This window comes from Poecilia formosa, unplaced genomic scaffold (genome assembly GCF_000485575.1).
Source record: "Poecilia formosa unplaced genomic scaffold, Poecilia_formosa-5.1.2 Scaffold31, whole genome shotgun sequence".
Classification (NCBI taxonomy): Eukaryota; Metazoa; Chordata; class Actinopteri; order Cyprinodontiformes; family Poeciliidae; genus Poecilia; species Poecilia formosa.
This window is the reverse complement of record NW_006799970.1, coordinates 3,394,439-3,410,951: the sequence shown is the minus strand read 5'-3', so window position 1 is coordinate 3,410,951 and position 16,513 is coordinate 3,394,439. Positions and strand designations below refer to the sequence as shown.

General features: G+C 38.2%; 2 protein-coding genes across 2 annotated transcripts in view; both read right to left on the bottom strand.

The window, feature by feature from the left end:
• Positions 1–287: 287 nt before the first annotated feature.
• On the bottom strand, positions 288–2,461 carry LOC103136337 (ADP-ribosylation factor-like protein 14). Its single transcript, XM_007549535.2, has 2 exons — positions 2,064–2,461; positions 288–727 (listed from the first exon to the last, which is right to left on the bottom strand). The coding sequence occupies exons 1-2, from the start codon at positions 2,376–2,378 to the stop codon at positions 419–421; spliced, it is 624 nt and encodes a 207-aa protein (XP_007549597.1). The 5' UTR covers positions 2,379–2,461; the 3' UTR covers positions 288–418.
• Positions 2,462–3,996: 1,535 nt separating this feature from the next.
• Positions 3,997–16,513, bottom strand: part of ppm1lb (protein phosphatase, Mg2+/Mn2+ dependent, 1Lb) — a 51,188-nt gene continuing 38,671 nt past the window's right edge. The window contains exons 2-4 of the mRNA XM_007549534.2: positions 14,802–15,012; positions 8,400–8,561; positions 3,997–7,242 (exon numbers count right to left, since the gene is read on the bottom strand). Of these exons, the coding sequence (XP_007549596.1) occupies positions 6,899–7,242; positions 8,400–8,561; positions 14,802–15,012 (717 nt within the window). The 3' untranslated portion in view covers positions 3,997–6,898. The remainder of the gene's footprint in view (positions 7,243–8,399; positions 8,562–14,801; positions 15,013–16,513) is intronic.

The window sequence follows — 16,513 nt, the reverse complement described above, 5'->3', positions numbered from 1 at the left end:
TTACTACCTTATGGGTAATGCCCACGCATATATATATATATATATATATATATATATATATATATATCCCAATATTTCAGAAAATAATCATGTGCTTCAAATTGGAGTAAAATTATAAAGTACATTTATTTTAGTAACTCAAAAGTGAAAGTTATATGGAAGTTGTCCAAATTCTTTGGTCTTCTTATCCAATCTACTGACATCATAAGAACACATTAACACTAAATTACATATTTTGGGTTGAGTCGAATCACCAACTCAAAAATCAGCAAAAATATGTACATAAATCTTTATTGATTGATGTACTATACAAAACTAAAGTTCATCGCCATTTGCAAATGTCACACATAGTAAAGCAATTAGAAACCTAAAACATTTGTAAAAAAAAAAAAAAAAAAAAAAAAAGGCATAAAAACCATCAGCTGCCACAGACAACAGCTTTTTTGATTACTGTGAAACTAAATCCTTTGGACCTCATCTTGAACTTAATGTCCTCTTGAGTCTGTCTCAGTGGGTTTTTCATTAGATAGACCATCTTTCTGAAACCTTCTTCAAGACCCACTCCCATGGTGGCTGAACAGGGCTGGATGAACCACACTCTGCCTTCGCACACTCTCCTCAGGTCCAGTTTCTGGCAGAGTGTTTCTGGGCTCAGCGCTCCTGGAAGGTCCTGTTTGTTGGCCAGAATCACAAGGGGAACTCCTTTTAGACTGTGGTTTCTCAAGATCTAAAATGTAAAGGAGAATACACTATTATTGTGACGTGAAATACAAAGTTTTAATAAATCCGACCACTTAGAAGCTATATTTCTATTCTTTGTAATATGAGCCCTTTTTAAAATAATTTGTTTACTAACAACAATAACTGTTTCCAGATCCTTTGCTGAATCGTTTAAATCCAGTCACAACTTCTCACCTATGCAGTAAGTCTCCCTGAATCTCCAACGTGTTAATGTTTTTGACCTGACATGAATGGTTGTCAATAGATGTCAACATTCTCCTATAAATTATCTCATTTTATGTATTTAGAACAGAAAAAAATATACTGAATTTATTTTTTTTCCTTGGCTGTTTATGGTTTTTCAAGTTTGTCTCTGATTGGCTGATCAGTTCCCCCCTGCTGACTCCTCCTCTGGAAGCTCTAGCTGTTAACAAGCTTTTAGAAATGTTGAGACAGTAACACAAAGAACCAGAGAGTGACAATCTGGTCACATTTGTCTTATTTTGTGCTGTGTTCTTCAAAAATGTTTGTTTTGGATTGTTTTTCTCCACAGCTGCATGTCTGTCCTTTCATCAGAGAGAAGGACTAAGGTGAGAGAACCTTGATGCGGAAACAATAATCATTTCAGAGAACATAAATATCTTAATCTGATCCAGAGAAGCACTGTTTACACTTTTACCACTTCTGGTTCTTCTGATGAAAACTGATGGTTCAAAGTTTATTTCAATACTGAAATCCTTGTCCTTGTTCCTTTCTTCAAATTAATATAACTTTTAACTCATAAAACCCATTTCTTTAAGCTATTAAGAGATCGTAAACTCCTCATAAATCTTTTTTTAAATTCTCTTTCATAAACTCCCACTCTTGAGTTGTAAATGTAATTTGCAAAGTAGAATTACAATTAATGTTTATTTGTCATTTTTAAAATAATTAGTACATAGAAATTAATTTAATTAATAAAAACAATTATTTGCCATACTGATTATTTGAAGGCTAATCATTGTAGATGTAATCTTAATTGAACCTTAAATCCTGAGAAATATGTAAAATCTTGCTTCTTTATTTGTGATTATGTTTGATTATGAGACTGATTCATCTCTGTGCATTAACATACTTTAGAAAAGGATTCACTGCTTCATCTCATATATAGGATTTTACATTCAAAAACTAAGATTTTCTCATTTTAGGTGTTGAAAGTTAAAACTTGTTGCATAAACAACAAATGAATAGTTAAAAAAAACAGCACTAATAATCTAAGTAGTTTAAATTTATTCACACATTAATGAAATAATTAGGTGTGAAATGCCAAAAGTGAGCGGACAAATGCTCACTGGTCCCATTACCTGGTGCAGCTCCTTGCGGGCCTCGTCCAGCCGCTTCCCATCCCCGCTGTCCACCACAAACACCAGCCCAGCTGTGTCCAGGAAGTGATGCTTCCAGTGGGGCCTCATCTTCCTCTGGCCCCCGACGTCCCACACCGTCAGTCCCACGCTGCCCCTGTCCGTCTCCAGCATCTCCACGTTGAATCCCACAGTGGGAACCGTGGCGACGCTCTCGTTGTACTTGAGCTTGTAGAGCAGGGTGGTCTTCCCCGAGCCGTCCAGGCCCAGCAGGAGGACCTGCACTTGTTTCTTTGGCTTGGATCCATGCGTGCCCATGTCTGAAGCGTACAGCTTAAATGTAAGCTACTCTGTCTGCACACTCAGTGAGAGGTCCAGTCTCTTATGAGGACTTAGTGATCCCTCCCCTCTGTTGGGATGCAACTGCGTTGCTTTCGGTAAAACTATTTATACCAGACGTGACGAAGCAGCTAAGAGGGACGGCATGCATCCCTCCAGCCAGCACCTGTTCCAGGTCGTTAAGCGCCAGGACACACAGGAAGTTTGTGCTTGAAACGAGAAGATTGTATTGCTCTCAAAGTGTTTACTTCATTTATATTTTGGTCGCTCTAAACGAGAGATAAGTCTGGCAGCGGCTGTATGTTTAGAAAGGTATGTTTGTGGAAGTGGATCTTCTAGAATTCTCAAAAGACTTTTATGGTGGAGATTTGTTTTTAATTATTGAGAAATCTAACAAATGTATGAATAGACTTCAGTAGTTATGAAAGATACGAGGAGGCATATTTATGTTAGGAAGCATCTGTGACGCGAGGCTTTTTAGCCAGTATGTATTTTGCTATAAATCCAGATACATGCCGTCTTTCATACCTTTAAGCACCTCATCACATTTCGTCTCATTAAAATGACAAACACAAATTTGTTTTAGCGGAATTTCATGTGATTCATAAACACAAAGAAGGGCGTAATTGTGAGTTGGATGGAAAATATCACATGGTTTCTAAAAAAGGTTATGCGTGTTTGTGTTTTGGACGCTCTGAGTCAGTCAATGTTTCGTAGAACGAAGTTTTACAGCCATTACAGCTCCAAGACGTTTTGGATCCATCGCTAACTTTTCACCCATGTTTCTTTGGGTGAAACAAAGAAACAGATTGTACACAGAGTATTTAAACATTGATGTTCAAGTGTTGCTTAAGATTTAGATATATGTTTAAAGCTTAGGATATTGTTGTATAACCCATCTCTGCTTTAAACATCTTGCTGTGTTCCTTGGAATTTGTGATGCCGTTTGTCCGCCAATGTTCTCCAACAATCCTCAGAGGCCTTCACAGAACAGCTGGATTAGATTACACAGAGGAGGGCTCCGTCTGCTGACCAGGTGAGTTCAGAGTCATCTGGTTAGTGGCAGTGAATTTTATTTAGGGGTATCAGAGCACACGTCAAATAAAATCCCAATGAAATACACAGAGAACTGAGGTTGTAATGTTACAAAATGTGAAAAAGTTCAAAGTGCTTTTGTTATACGAAGGAAAACAAAGTCTCAAATTAATCTGCAACAACTTTCACTACATTTTTATATTCATAACAATTGTATTTCTTTTTCATTTTAAAAGTTTACCTTGCTGTGCTTTTTTTAAGCAGTTTTATTAGCAGCAGTCAGACTTACAGCCCCACCGCATTAATGCATGTCTGCTTTTCATTTCAATAGAGAGAGCAAAGACATAAAGGCGCCACGCCTTTTACGGTTAAAAATTATGTAGCATAAGCAGTGCAATCATTCAATCACTCGATAGTTTGACAAGAGAATAAAAACGTCAACAATTAAGTGTTGTGGTTTGAATTAACGTGACTTAGTGTTTTTGAAAAGTTAGCAAATCGAAATGTCTGGCATCTTTAGTTTAGATTTGTAAAAAAAAAAATGCACACAGACTCAAAATCATCATATTTATATTTTTGTTATTTTATTGGAGCTTCCATTCCTTTTCCAGGATATAATGTACATTACATTTTATAGTTTTTTGGGGTAGTTATTCACAACACTTTCCTAGGACTACTCATGTTTGTAATTTGAACTACAAATGATCTTCGTTTAAAAAAAAAAAAACTAGATAAAATGACAATCATTGCTTTAATTTCACCATTATGATTTACAGCGTAAATTAACATTGTGTGTGTTTTTATTTTTACAGTTAATTAAAATCAAGAAAAACAAGTACAAATGCCACAGACATTCTGTTAGATACATTATTATCATTGTTATTAAGGAAAACACATGAAGTTTCCTACGTTTGTTTTTTTAATCTGTGTAGTTAACAGCGTGTTTGGGTGATATTAACACATTGACAGTATGTACATTCATTTTACAACTTTGTGTCTCCCAGAGACGTTCAATGCTCCAACATTTGGATTTACAAGATATGACAACAAGGTCGAGCCTCGTCTGCGGCGCGATCGCCTGCTTAAAAACCACGAAACGAGACGAGCGCTTTTGGCAGCAGAACATAATAATAATAAGGCAACAGCGACACATCTTATTATCCAAAAATTCATATCATTTTAACTTGCTTAAAATTTGAATGTTTGTCTTAGTAAAAGGTGAAATTGTAATCCAAAAACATCACTTAGCAATAACCTGTCACAGCATAATCGCTATTTTACTGTAGGTGTAACAAAAATATGATGTGAAAATTAACTAGCATGTCTATTTCATATCCACACTAATGAAATTATCTTGTCAGATGTATTCATAATATTCAAATTTACATATGTCTGGCTTTATTAAAGTACTTGTAAGTCAGAAAACAAGGGAAATTTTTATGGACAAATTAGCAGTCAGCAGTAATGAGAAGTACTACATTACTAATTCACTGTGTACAAAGGACGACTGACTCAGAGACTTTTCGTTCCTCTCCGACACGCTGTGGTTATGATGCTCCACGTTTTTATTACTCACACAGATCTGAGCTGTGCTGAAGCAGCAGAGCTGATCAATATCAGAGTTAAAAGATGCGAACAAGAAAATCCATCAGAAACCTGGCACTAAAAAAAAAAATAGCAGAATACATTAAAAAACAGGGAAACTCAACCCAAAGAGTCACATCCACTAAATGTGATATAAAAGCAGTCAGTTGTTACTGAACAGGTTCAGGGGTCACATAGGCAAAATTAGCATTTGTGTCGTTCATGACGAGAATATTTAATACTTTGTGAAATAATGAATGTGATGTGTATTGGCAAGAGAAATGTCAAGCTGGATCAATCAGAAAAAAATAGATCAAACATATAAAATATATTAAGAAAAGGAAAAATGACAGCCATATTTTTTTGTCAATTCCATTCAAAAACACTTTATCTTCCCTAAAGGGAGATTAAATGTTGTAACTCATATCATTCAAGTATAGGGCTGCACCATATTGGAAAAAAAACAAACTTACATTGCAATTTTCTCCCAACCCTCTGATATATTTAACCGTATGAAAAAATACAGGAGATTTCAACAGATGACTTGATTAAGACCTCAAGTTACACTGCACTTTTGCCATCTTGTTGACAATTAATCTGCACTGATCTTACCTCTTTATGTGAATATTACAAGTATGATTTTTGTCCGTATTTGGGAGTTCATCTTTTTGTTAGATTTGCACTATATTGGAATATTGTGGACTAGTGAGAATGTTGGTAAATATTGCAATGATGATATCAGTTGCCATATATACCTAATTTCTTCTCTCCTGTCCTTCTCATCTGAGCTTCCATTACTCTGTGAGTGCTAGCATTCGGGTAACATCATTAGCTTCCTATGTGAACATTTATAACACTGAATAATGTATCAGTCAACAATTACTATGTTCCAAACAGTCCTTTGCGATGTAAATATTGCACACATTCATATTGCGATGGTGATATATTTGCTATAAACTGTGCAGCCCTATGCAAGCATCTCCAAACAGCTGTTGTGGAACGTGATGCTGTGGGCAGGAAGGATCTCCTGTAGCAGTCAGTCTTGTAACAAATCTGACGAGGCCTCTGACTGAAGGCCATTGCTGTATGAGAGTTATGATAATGAACAGCTCAATTTCCGGGAAGGAGAAATTATATTCCACAGTAACATGTCCTGGATGACACAATTAGCTGCTAGCAAGCACTGCCGTATGATTAGAAAACCGGGCAGAGAGATGTTGGAGTAGGGGATAAGATCTTTGCCTACTAAGATCTCTCTCTGCCCGAAGTCTCCTTTTTCAACTCCTCAGGGAATTGAAACATTAAGAAGCGAATCAGCTGCTTCCAGTTGTTAAAACACCTTGTTGCCACAGTTACGCATCAAAACTGTTCAAAAGTAAAATGGAGCAGAAATCCTTCCAGCTGCACAGCATCCAAAATCAAAAAGAATAATTGTCCAAACATGCAATGCCTCAACCAAGATCATCAAAAACAGACGTAACAAAAAGAGCGAAATCTGAAATAGCTACTCCAACATGCTGCCATCGCCACTCTAGGAAATCGGTCTTAAGCAGCAAGACAAAAGAGACTTTTATGTTTTTGTTTAACATAAAGAGAAATCTGCTGGAATTTCTTCTTAAAATTCTCTTTTGAAAGAACAATTCAATCTCAAAATTCCTAGCTTGTACGAAATGTAATCTATTTATTTGTGAAACGGCAACCCTGCTCACATTAGCGTCCGATAGGTAATACCTATCCTAAAATCAACCAGTCTGTGATTTAAAAAAAGCAAAGACAATGGGGGATGCTGATGTGAGGTTTGAAGAGCAAAGTGCTGTAAATATCTGTGGCGAATAGTTCTCACTCAGTTGCTTCCCAACTGATACCCTTCGCTCAATTCCTTACTTTTTTTCACCCGTCTTGCCTTTAAATTTGACCACCATGACGGTGATGTTGTCGGGACAGCCGCGGTAGAAGGACTGGAGGACGATGCTCTTGGCTCCGAAGTGTGGCTCGTCCAGTCGCTCCCTGATGAAGCGGACCGCCTCCTCGTTGCTGAAGGTGTCCCACAGGCCGTCCGAGGCCAGGATCATGAACTCCGGCTGCAGCTTGTTGAGGTCAAAGGACATGATGTCGGGGTCGGGAACGATCACATTGAGGTTTTTCAGCGGGTAGTCGCCCAGAGAGCGGGACATGGCGAGGATGCCCTGGACGCGCCACGAACCGTTGAAGCTGATGAAACCGCCTGCGGAGGAACCAGCAAAAAAAAATTTTAAAAAAATGGCACGGTTAAGAGTGTTGGGGTGATTGACAGAAAAGTGAAGAAGAGCACAAATGCTCTTCTTCTGCCAGGGTTAATGCCTAACCCTGGCATTAATTTCCAGGGTTAGGATTCTCTAACCCTGGAAATGATCTTCAGGTGACAGAAGGCTGACTATCAGTGTCTTTATGTGGCTCTGAAGGTTCAAGTCTGAGTCCATCCACATCAAGATTTCAGACCTGATCTCTAGTTTCTAGCTGTAATATCTGAAGCTGCATGCTGACTCTTGACCGTTCCTCTTTAAGTCCAAACATAATAGCTGTTTTGACTCTCAGAAGTGTTTGCGTTGGATGTGTTTCAGTTCATGTCATGTGTTGGTAAAACAGCTGGACCTCGTCTATAGCTCTCGGATCTGAAAAAAGGGAGCCGCTCTAAAAATAAGCACATAAGATGGACATTTCCAAACTCGGTCATAAAACCCTCTTTATTCCTGACAGCAGGAGGTTTGGAAAGATATTCATCTGAACACAACCCCCCCCCCTTTCTTTATTTTTTTTACAATAAAATTCCTCTTTGGGACAGATAAGTAAAATTTTATGTTTATACGTTAGAATATTAAAGTTTCACCCTTCTTTTCTATTTTCGCATTCATTACTTTAATAATTCATTTAAAATCCGACTCAAATAGCCGAATGACCTCCTCAGTATGCAGTCAGGTTCTCCAGAGTCCTGCTGGTGACCTGATTATTTGACTCAGGTGTGCTGAAGCAGAGACTCATCTAAAATCAACAGGCCTGAATTGGAAGACCCCCAGTTTAACCTTTCAACAGTATTCATGACTTAAATTTGAAACAGCACTTCCCTTACTTCATAAATTGGTTGGTGGGAATTTATTCTGGACTGAGGTTTAAAAATTTAAAAGCAGGGCCTGATGTTTTTACAGTACACAACTCCACCATTAGATGGCGCTGTTGAGCTTTCCCAAATCACTGACAATCTGTAACAAGAATCCAGAAATGCCTTCATACACCAGAAATAATATTTACCTAGATCCTGATTCTCAGCATTTGACATGAATAACTATATATTTATGCCTTTTTCCAGAAAATAAACTCGTCTGCGCCATGGTCAAGCTTTCTCACCGGCCTTCTTGATCCTCTTGCGTTCCTTGAGCTGGTAAGGTTTGTGGTCATGTGACAGAGGAATGGCATTGCCGTCTTTATCGCACAGAACCCCCCGAGAGTCTCCGACGTTGGCCACTATCAACTCCTTATCAGACAGCAGAGCCACCAGACATGTAGTGCCTGCAGCGAAGGAAGAAAACGAAAACATAGACGAGGATGAGAATATCGCAATTTTTTTTCCCCTCAAAATATTACATGTTAGGGAAAATGTCAGAAGATCATAGTCGGGAGCGTGTAAGGCTGGTCCTCGGGGGAGGAAATATGTCTGCAAAATTTTCCAAGCTGTCCATCAAACTGTTGCCGAGAGATTTCAATTTTGGAAAAGTGAAGCTGAGAAACTGACATGGCATTAATACAAGTGTGTGGATTTTGTTAAACCTATTTGGAGATGGATCATTTTACCCCGAAGATTAAGGAAAGCCCAGGAACCATTTAACTGCAGAATATTAATGACCGGCTGTTTAATTACAAGATAATCTAGCTTTCTTCAGCAGGTTTCACAAACTCAAATCTAAGACCTTTAAAGACCTTTCTAAAACTTAAGAATTAAATTTCCACAAAAATATACAAACTTTGTTCAGCCAACAGGCAGTAAGTTTGCACTTACTCATGATAGATGCACAAATGCTAGCTAGCTTCAGACTGAATGAGTACACTCAGACAAGTCCTTGCTATAGTTAGCTAGCTAGCTTGTAAGGGTTAGCTAGCTAACTAGCTAGGAAGCTAGCAAAGCCTTGCTAGCAGTTAGTTAGCAATAGTCTCAATCGTCCAAAGTGGGACTCAAATTTTTGCCTGACAGAAAAGTTTTGCGAGACAAGAAAAACAAAAGTAGTCCTGTCAAGACTAAATTTAAGACGGTGATTAACTTATTTAAAGCAAACTTTTTAAAAATGACATTTTAAGGCCATTATTTTTAAATACATGAATTTAAGACTTTTTAATACTCTGTCTATGTGAAACAAATATTTCATAAAGACTGTTGGATAAAACTGGAAACATCAAGCTACTAATAAAGCACATAAAAGAATGCAAGAACAAGTCAAGAGGTGGTCGAGTAAGTATTTTGGACTTACACAAGTCCAAAATACTTTCGTTTCTCCTTCCTCTCTTTGTTTAGCTTCCCAGCCAAGCAGAATCTGAGTGTAGGCTCAGAATCTGAGGGCTGCTGTATTAGATCCAAAGTCCTGTAGGGACAGAACAGATCTGCCCGTTTGGCCATGTGCTCACACGCTGACTGAAGGCAAAGTTGGAGAGTGGGCGAGAGGTGAAAAGAATAAGAGATGAAAGCAGGGGGTCCCAGTACATGGGGCTGGACCACCCAGACAGAGAAAGATGGGGAAAATGAAAACAAACAGCAGCAGTCACACCCAGGATCTGAACAAAATGCAGGAGGAAGAAAATATTCTAACAATTCAAAGGGGCGGTATTATGCATTTTCCAGGCACATAGTGCCATTTTACATCGCAATCAAGTCTCTATGCTACCTTCAGTTTTAATAAAAAGGTTTTATATATCAAATATGACATAAAATAAAATTGACTTCATAATTTATCGCCTTGGAATATTGTCCTTGTCCCTTTAAAAACTACAAGCTTTGTTCCTGAAGCCCCACCTTCAAGAAGTCATCACAACATGACTCTTCTATTAACCATTTAAAAACGTTTTTACCAGCATTCCAGGGAGAAGTAGTTCGTATAATGAGCTCAGCCAAATGTGCAGTTCCACCAGGTGTTTGCCAATTCCTGCTGGCTAGTCTGAAGGAACTGAGTAGGGGAGTTGAAGTGGAAACTCAGAAACAGCAGCCCTGAGGAGGAGCTGCATCTTGAAGGCGGAGCTAGGTTCACCCAGGCGTTTTGCACTGCTGAATGGTTGCAGTGCATCATGATTCTTTCATGATGCATGAAAGAATCAAGGCAACACTCCAGATATGTTTTTGATGAGGGAATAGCATTATAACCTGATGTAAAGCTCAACAAAATCGATTTTACACTTACATTTTACTGTCCCTTTAAGAAGTCAGAATTAACATCTTCATTTATTATCTTCATCTATTACATAAAATCCGCATGTAATAAATCAAAGATGGTTGTTTTAATGTAGTAAAATGGGGACATTTTAAGGTTTAGTCTCCTGTATTACAGTCTATATCACGAGAGTCAGTTGACCGGAAGCTGAAAGCAACGAGACGAGATAACAAACAGCAGCGGATGCAGATAAAACTAAATGACAGAGCACAGGAAGAGGGGATGGTTGTTTAAATAGCAATTCTTTAAAGAAAAAAAGAAGGAAAACTGTGACGATTGTGTTATTCATCTTAGACTGAAGTGAGTAGAATGTGGTAAATTAAATAAAAGCAGAGATAAAGCAATGACAAGGAAGCCCAGAGGAAAATTACACTGACTGATGGAGATGCTGATGCCACAAAATTTAAATGACTTGCTGAATACTGATGTTTCTTTTAGGTTCATCATCGTATGCATCCTTAATCCTGCTGCACTGATTTACAGCTGAAGCAGCATGGTGCCTTGCTGTCCAGCTAATTATCCTTATCTAGTTCCCATGGTGATAGAGATAATAGACTGAGGTGCTTTGCGAGCACACCCTTCCCCAATTAGCTCAGCCATGCCCAGCATACATTGAGTATTCCCCTATTAGAGTGGCACCGAGGTCCCCGTGCACCCAGTGCTCATGTCAATAATTAGCTTAGCTTGGACAGGAAAACCCTCAGCACTCCAGCCAGATTAGCATCTCCTCAACAGTTTGGCTTTTACTCCAATTTGCATCCCTGTGGCCATTTATTTGGAGCTGACCATCTCTGACAGGCTGCTCTGTTTATGTTCTGCTAATGGGCTGAAAAATAAGAAGTGATGACCTAAAAAGTGCAATTCACTTTAAATGGTTAAGAAAAAAAGTTTTCCAGAAATTTAGAGTAAGGTTTTATTTTACCTAGAATCAGAATCAATCTCCAATTTTTTCATACCAATTTTAATATTTTTTTTCCTCGCTTTCTTTTTTAAGAATAAAATTACAAATGTCAGAAAAATGTTCAAAAAGTGGCTTTTAATCCAGTTGTCCCTTCTGAGAGTAGTGTAGGAGCATTTTGTTTAATTAGAAGAATAAAGTCTTGGTATTAGCCGAATAAAGACACAATTTTACCAAAAGAACATCTTAAAATTATGTTTCATTGGGGGGAAAAAACTTGGATAATTAATTGTTGTTATTTTTTGTATTGGAGTTCTTATAAAATTACTACTTCATTTTACTAATCTTACAACTTTATATTGGTAATATTCAGACTTTATTGTCATATCACAAAACTTTACTCTAGTTGTATTACGACTATACTCTTGCAATATTCTGACTTTATTCTAGTAATTAAAATAAAAGGAAAACATTTTTAGCCTGACTCTTATATTTTATCATAGAGTTGACCTTAATTCAAAGTCCAGATAAATAGAAGCTGTAAAACATGCTTGTCTAACAAGATGGTCGTCCTTGGGGATGCTGACATCACTCTGAACTATGGACACCTGTTAGTAAGGGAAAAAAAGTAATCTTCAAAAAAACAGATGTAATTGAATTTCTAAAATTAACTTATAGCCCATCCTTATATCAATGTGTTGTAATCCCAAAGGACTTTGTCTCATGGTTTGCTGACTGAAATGATGGTAATAAAGAAAATGTGGGTTAACATCAATGGAATCAATGATTTTGCTTTTTCGTAAACTAATGAACAGGAGCGGCTCATCAATTAGGTCATTGCTGATGTCTTTTCTTTCAGGCATTGTGCTAAACACCTGTATGCTCCAGAGAGCAGCAAATTGCCCCGTTTTACGGACTTGGTAACACTTGCTGGTGGTTAGTTAGTTAAGTGGACCCAGATGCAATGATCCCATTTCGCCTGCTAGTTGGCTGCTGCCGTCAAGATACGAGGTCTGAACTGATTTTAAAAACATTTAACCTTATTATTCCTTTTCTCCCATGCATCACCTTCAACACCATCATGAGGAAAGCCATGAAAGAGTTAAAAACATTCAGCTCAACGTCAGCAAAGAAGAAATACAAAAAAAAAAGTGATAAAACCTCCATCAAACGGCGTGCATTTTAGGTTGAGCTCTGAAGTAAATATATGCACAGATCAGAGCACAAATAGAATAATTTCCTGCCTCGAAAAAAAAAAGAGAAGCTCAAGTGTGAAGCACTGAAGTGTTTGAACAAACACTCTAAGGGGAAAGTAATTTATTCTGTTTTTATGCAATCGGAGAACACTGGAATCAAAACACAATGAGGAAAATTGCTCTTGTAGTAAATTGTACCAACAACAATCATCAGATACATGTGATTTTTGGAGAAAATAGATTCAAAGGCAGAGAGAAAAAAACAAGCCCCACTTAAATGTCAGTTTATTTATCAATGTTTTTGGTGGTCCGGACTGGGACAAGGCAACACTATGCTCTGTACATCACAATGCACTGAACCAACCTGTTTCTATGATAATCTTTATTTTGGGTTATCAGGCAACAGACCTAAAAACTTTATTTAGGACCGTCAGAGTAAAGGGGCAACATAAAACCTTGATATCAGACATAGACTTTATTCAGGGTTGTAAGTGAGATCGGGTGATTCTGAAAGAGATGCACCTTATTAATGTGCATCAGAAAGGGAAAACAAAGAAGGAACTTCCCTTACAAACAATGCTACAAAATATGTAAATAAACAAATTTTAGAATGTTTTTAATTCATTATTCAATAATTATTACATTTGTAAAGCATAAATGCTGCTTCATATCTTCTGATTTTAGATGGCCATGAGTTTTGTGGTGGATAATTTTACTATCAGATAGCATTTTATGACTTTATTACCAGATAATACTATTTTTCATCCCAATAACCTCTTTTGATTACAAGCAAATGTGTAATATTTTATATTAATCACAAAGAATTTTCTTTTGTTCCCACAGTTCTCATGGTTTTTTAGCAGCAGTGTCCTCCACCGTGGGGCTGCTGGACGGTTCATCTGGTCTTTTTCTTTTCTGAATTTTTTTTTTTCCGTTTCCTGCTTGCTATTCTAGTTTGAGGAGCAAAGCATCTTGATGAATATGCCAATCACAAAATGAGCATCGGAAATAATATTTAAATATATTATTTTGACCTATATGCTATATAAAAAAGGACAGAGGACAGAGAGTCTTTGCCAAGAAGTTGCAACTGGAGCAAAATGGATCTTCAGCAACAGTAATGCTAGCGATCTCCAGACTGCTGTGGCTTTGCACATTTCAATTGTCTTCACTGGATCATATGACTCTTCATTTTGAGGATATGAAAGCTCAATGGCTCTTTCATACAAGCGGCCCCTTTCACTGACTTACATGCGAGTCACATGCCAGCAGTTTTTAATAAGCTACACACTACCGTTCAGACGTCCCATCCAACTGTTAGCGTTCACATTTTTTCCACGCTAAAATCCTAAGAGACATTCCAGTTTGCTGCAGGTTTAGCTCATTTTAAACGTTCAGTTCTGCTGGTTATGTCAGCACATGTACAGAGTTTATTAACCAGCAGACGTGCTTCTTTTGGAGCATTTCATCTCCCCCCTCTCCCCCCCATCTCCTCTTTGTAAGCCAACATCAGGGTGGTACCCAGGAATATTGTTAAGCCCGGTGGTAGGGGAACCCACCAGCGACCCACTGTGTTTCTGTGTATTAACAGGAAGGTGATTCTGTGTTATTACATTACAGTCTTAAAAAGGCAAACACAATGAAATTAAATGAAACACAATTCAAATAAATAACATAAATAAGTCGAATCCTAAAGCCTGGCAGCCCGCCAGTCTTATAATACACTGGAGAAAGCCCTGAATATTCTTCTTACTTTATTTTGACTTCTCTAATGTGGTTATTTTCCACGGTTCTGTATTCGCCTTAACAGCACAATGCTCGTTCCACACATATACCCCTCCATTTGACCCGTTCCTTAACCGTTTCCGCCTATCTCTCTCTCTCACGCAATTCTTCTTCTTCCACACATCCATCCCTTCAGAGATAATTACTACAAGCTTTGTGAAGATCAACTTTTATTCAAACAGCTGAATAAGCTAGACCCCAGGCTGTTGACAGTCACTATTCAACTCCTGTCAAGTGAAACACTAAAGTAGCACATACTGCTTTAAATGCAGCATTACGAGAGACGCTAAAAAGATTGGTTATTTCTTTCTTATTACATCTGCTTTGGTGAACAGCACACATGGCTTGAATCCATCCTAATGCACTTCAGTTTTATCGTCTCATCTCCAGGTTGTACATTTCGCACACATTTAAATCACTGAGAGTTAATGAGCCAACGTACAACTAAGATACAGACCTGCTTCATTGTAGTTGGCAGAGAGTTTGTCCAGCATTTCTCTGTCTAACGTCAGTATCTGCTGCTCCAGGATGGACGGATAGGAGGAGCCTCCTTTCTCCTTTTTTTCGTCCTTGTCTTTTTCTCGGTCTCGATCTCTCTCTCGTTCGTAGGTCAGTAGCTGCTGGCGCAGAGCCTCAGCCAGGTGGGTCTTAGCAAACTCAGCAGCAGCCTGAAAACGTGAGAGCACAGAGGAGAAATTAGATGGCTCCAGATAAAAAAAAATTACCATATTTTTGGGATTATAAGCCGCTACTTTTTTCTTATGCTTTGAACCATGCGGCTTATAGCCCTGTGCGGCTTTTCTGTGGATTTTTCTTCAACCACTAGGGGGCTCTTTAGCAGGAACTAATTCATTGGAAGTCAAAATTGGAAATCAAAGAAGAAAGCGCTAAATTTTCGTTTAGAACAAGCACATGCTAGTTCTAAGACGACAGAGAAATGTTCAAACTCATACGCCTCATCATGGAAACAACACAAAGAAGTTCATATGATGCAGCTTTTAAGTTGAAGGCTATCGATCTGGCAGTAAAGATCGATAGCCACTGCCTGTAAGCTCGGCGTGAACAAGTCCGTGGTTCAGCGATGGAGACGCAGGGCTGCGTCCTTAATAAATACAACAGATGTATTCAGGATGCAGCCCTCTGCTGCCTCCTTGTGGAAAGCCGAGAGCGGCGGAGATACCAGCGGCTTATAGCCCGGTGCGGCTTATGTACGTTTCCAGTTTTTTTGTTTTTTTTTTACTTTGTGGGTGCAGCTTATAGTGAGGTGTGCTCTACAGTCCGGGAAATACGGTAGGTTGCTTAACTACAAAACAAACAAACAAACAAAAAAACCACTGCAGGAAACCTATATTTCAGACATTTGCAGATATTCACGGTTTCCCACATAATATTCCAGTAATTAATCAAAGCCAACTCTAAGCATTTGAGTTTTTAGCCTCGAGTTAAAGGAACTCAGTGTTTCAGCTGTTTTGCAGTTTTCTGGAAGTTTGTTTCAGACTAGAAAAAAACCCTACTGAAGTAAATACGTAACATTTACCACTGTTTTGGTGAAATACTGTGTCAGATAATCGTTACGAGGGTAGAAATCAAAGCTCAATGTCAAAAACACAGACATTTGCAAATGAAAACTGTCTTACTGCGTCCACTGTTTAACTAGAATTAAGCAGCACACACAAACATGTAACCTTTTCATCAATCTGGAGAATTTTACTCCTTGGTCAACATTAAGGTGCATGATGCAAACAAATGTCAGATTCGTAGAAAAACGCCAGTTGCTTAACGCTTAAAACATGAAATGTGTCCACACTTCCTATAAATACCAGTCAGACAACTAAAAAAAGTTTAATCATTAAAAATCTGCAAGTGTGGAAATGCTCATTGCCCTTTATGATGACTTTAGGATGGAAACCAGGACAAAAACAAACTATAATGACAGAATTCCTAGAAGCTCATTGACGTTTCTGTATCTTTGGTATGGGACACACAGACACCGTTAGAAAAACATACAAATACACATGCATGAACAGTCTGCAGAAAGCTGGTCTAACAGCAGTAACCTTGATGTCCTTTCTGCCTCGCCGCAGCATATAAACAGAGATAAAGAAAGAAATAATCATCCCAGTCAAACACACACACACACAGGCTCATGCTGTGGGATACAGCTGAGCT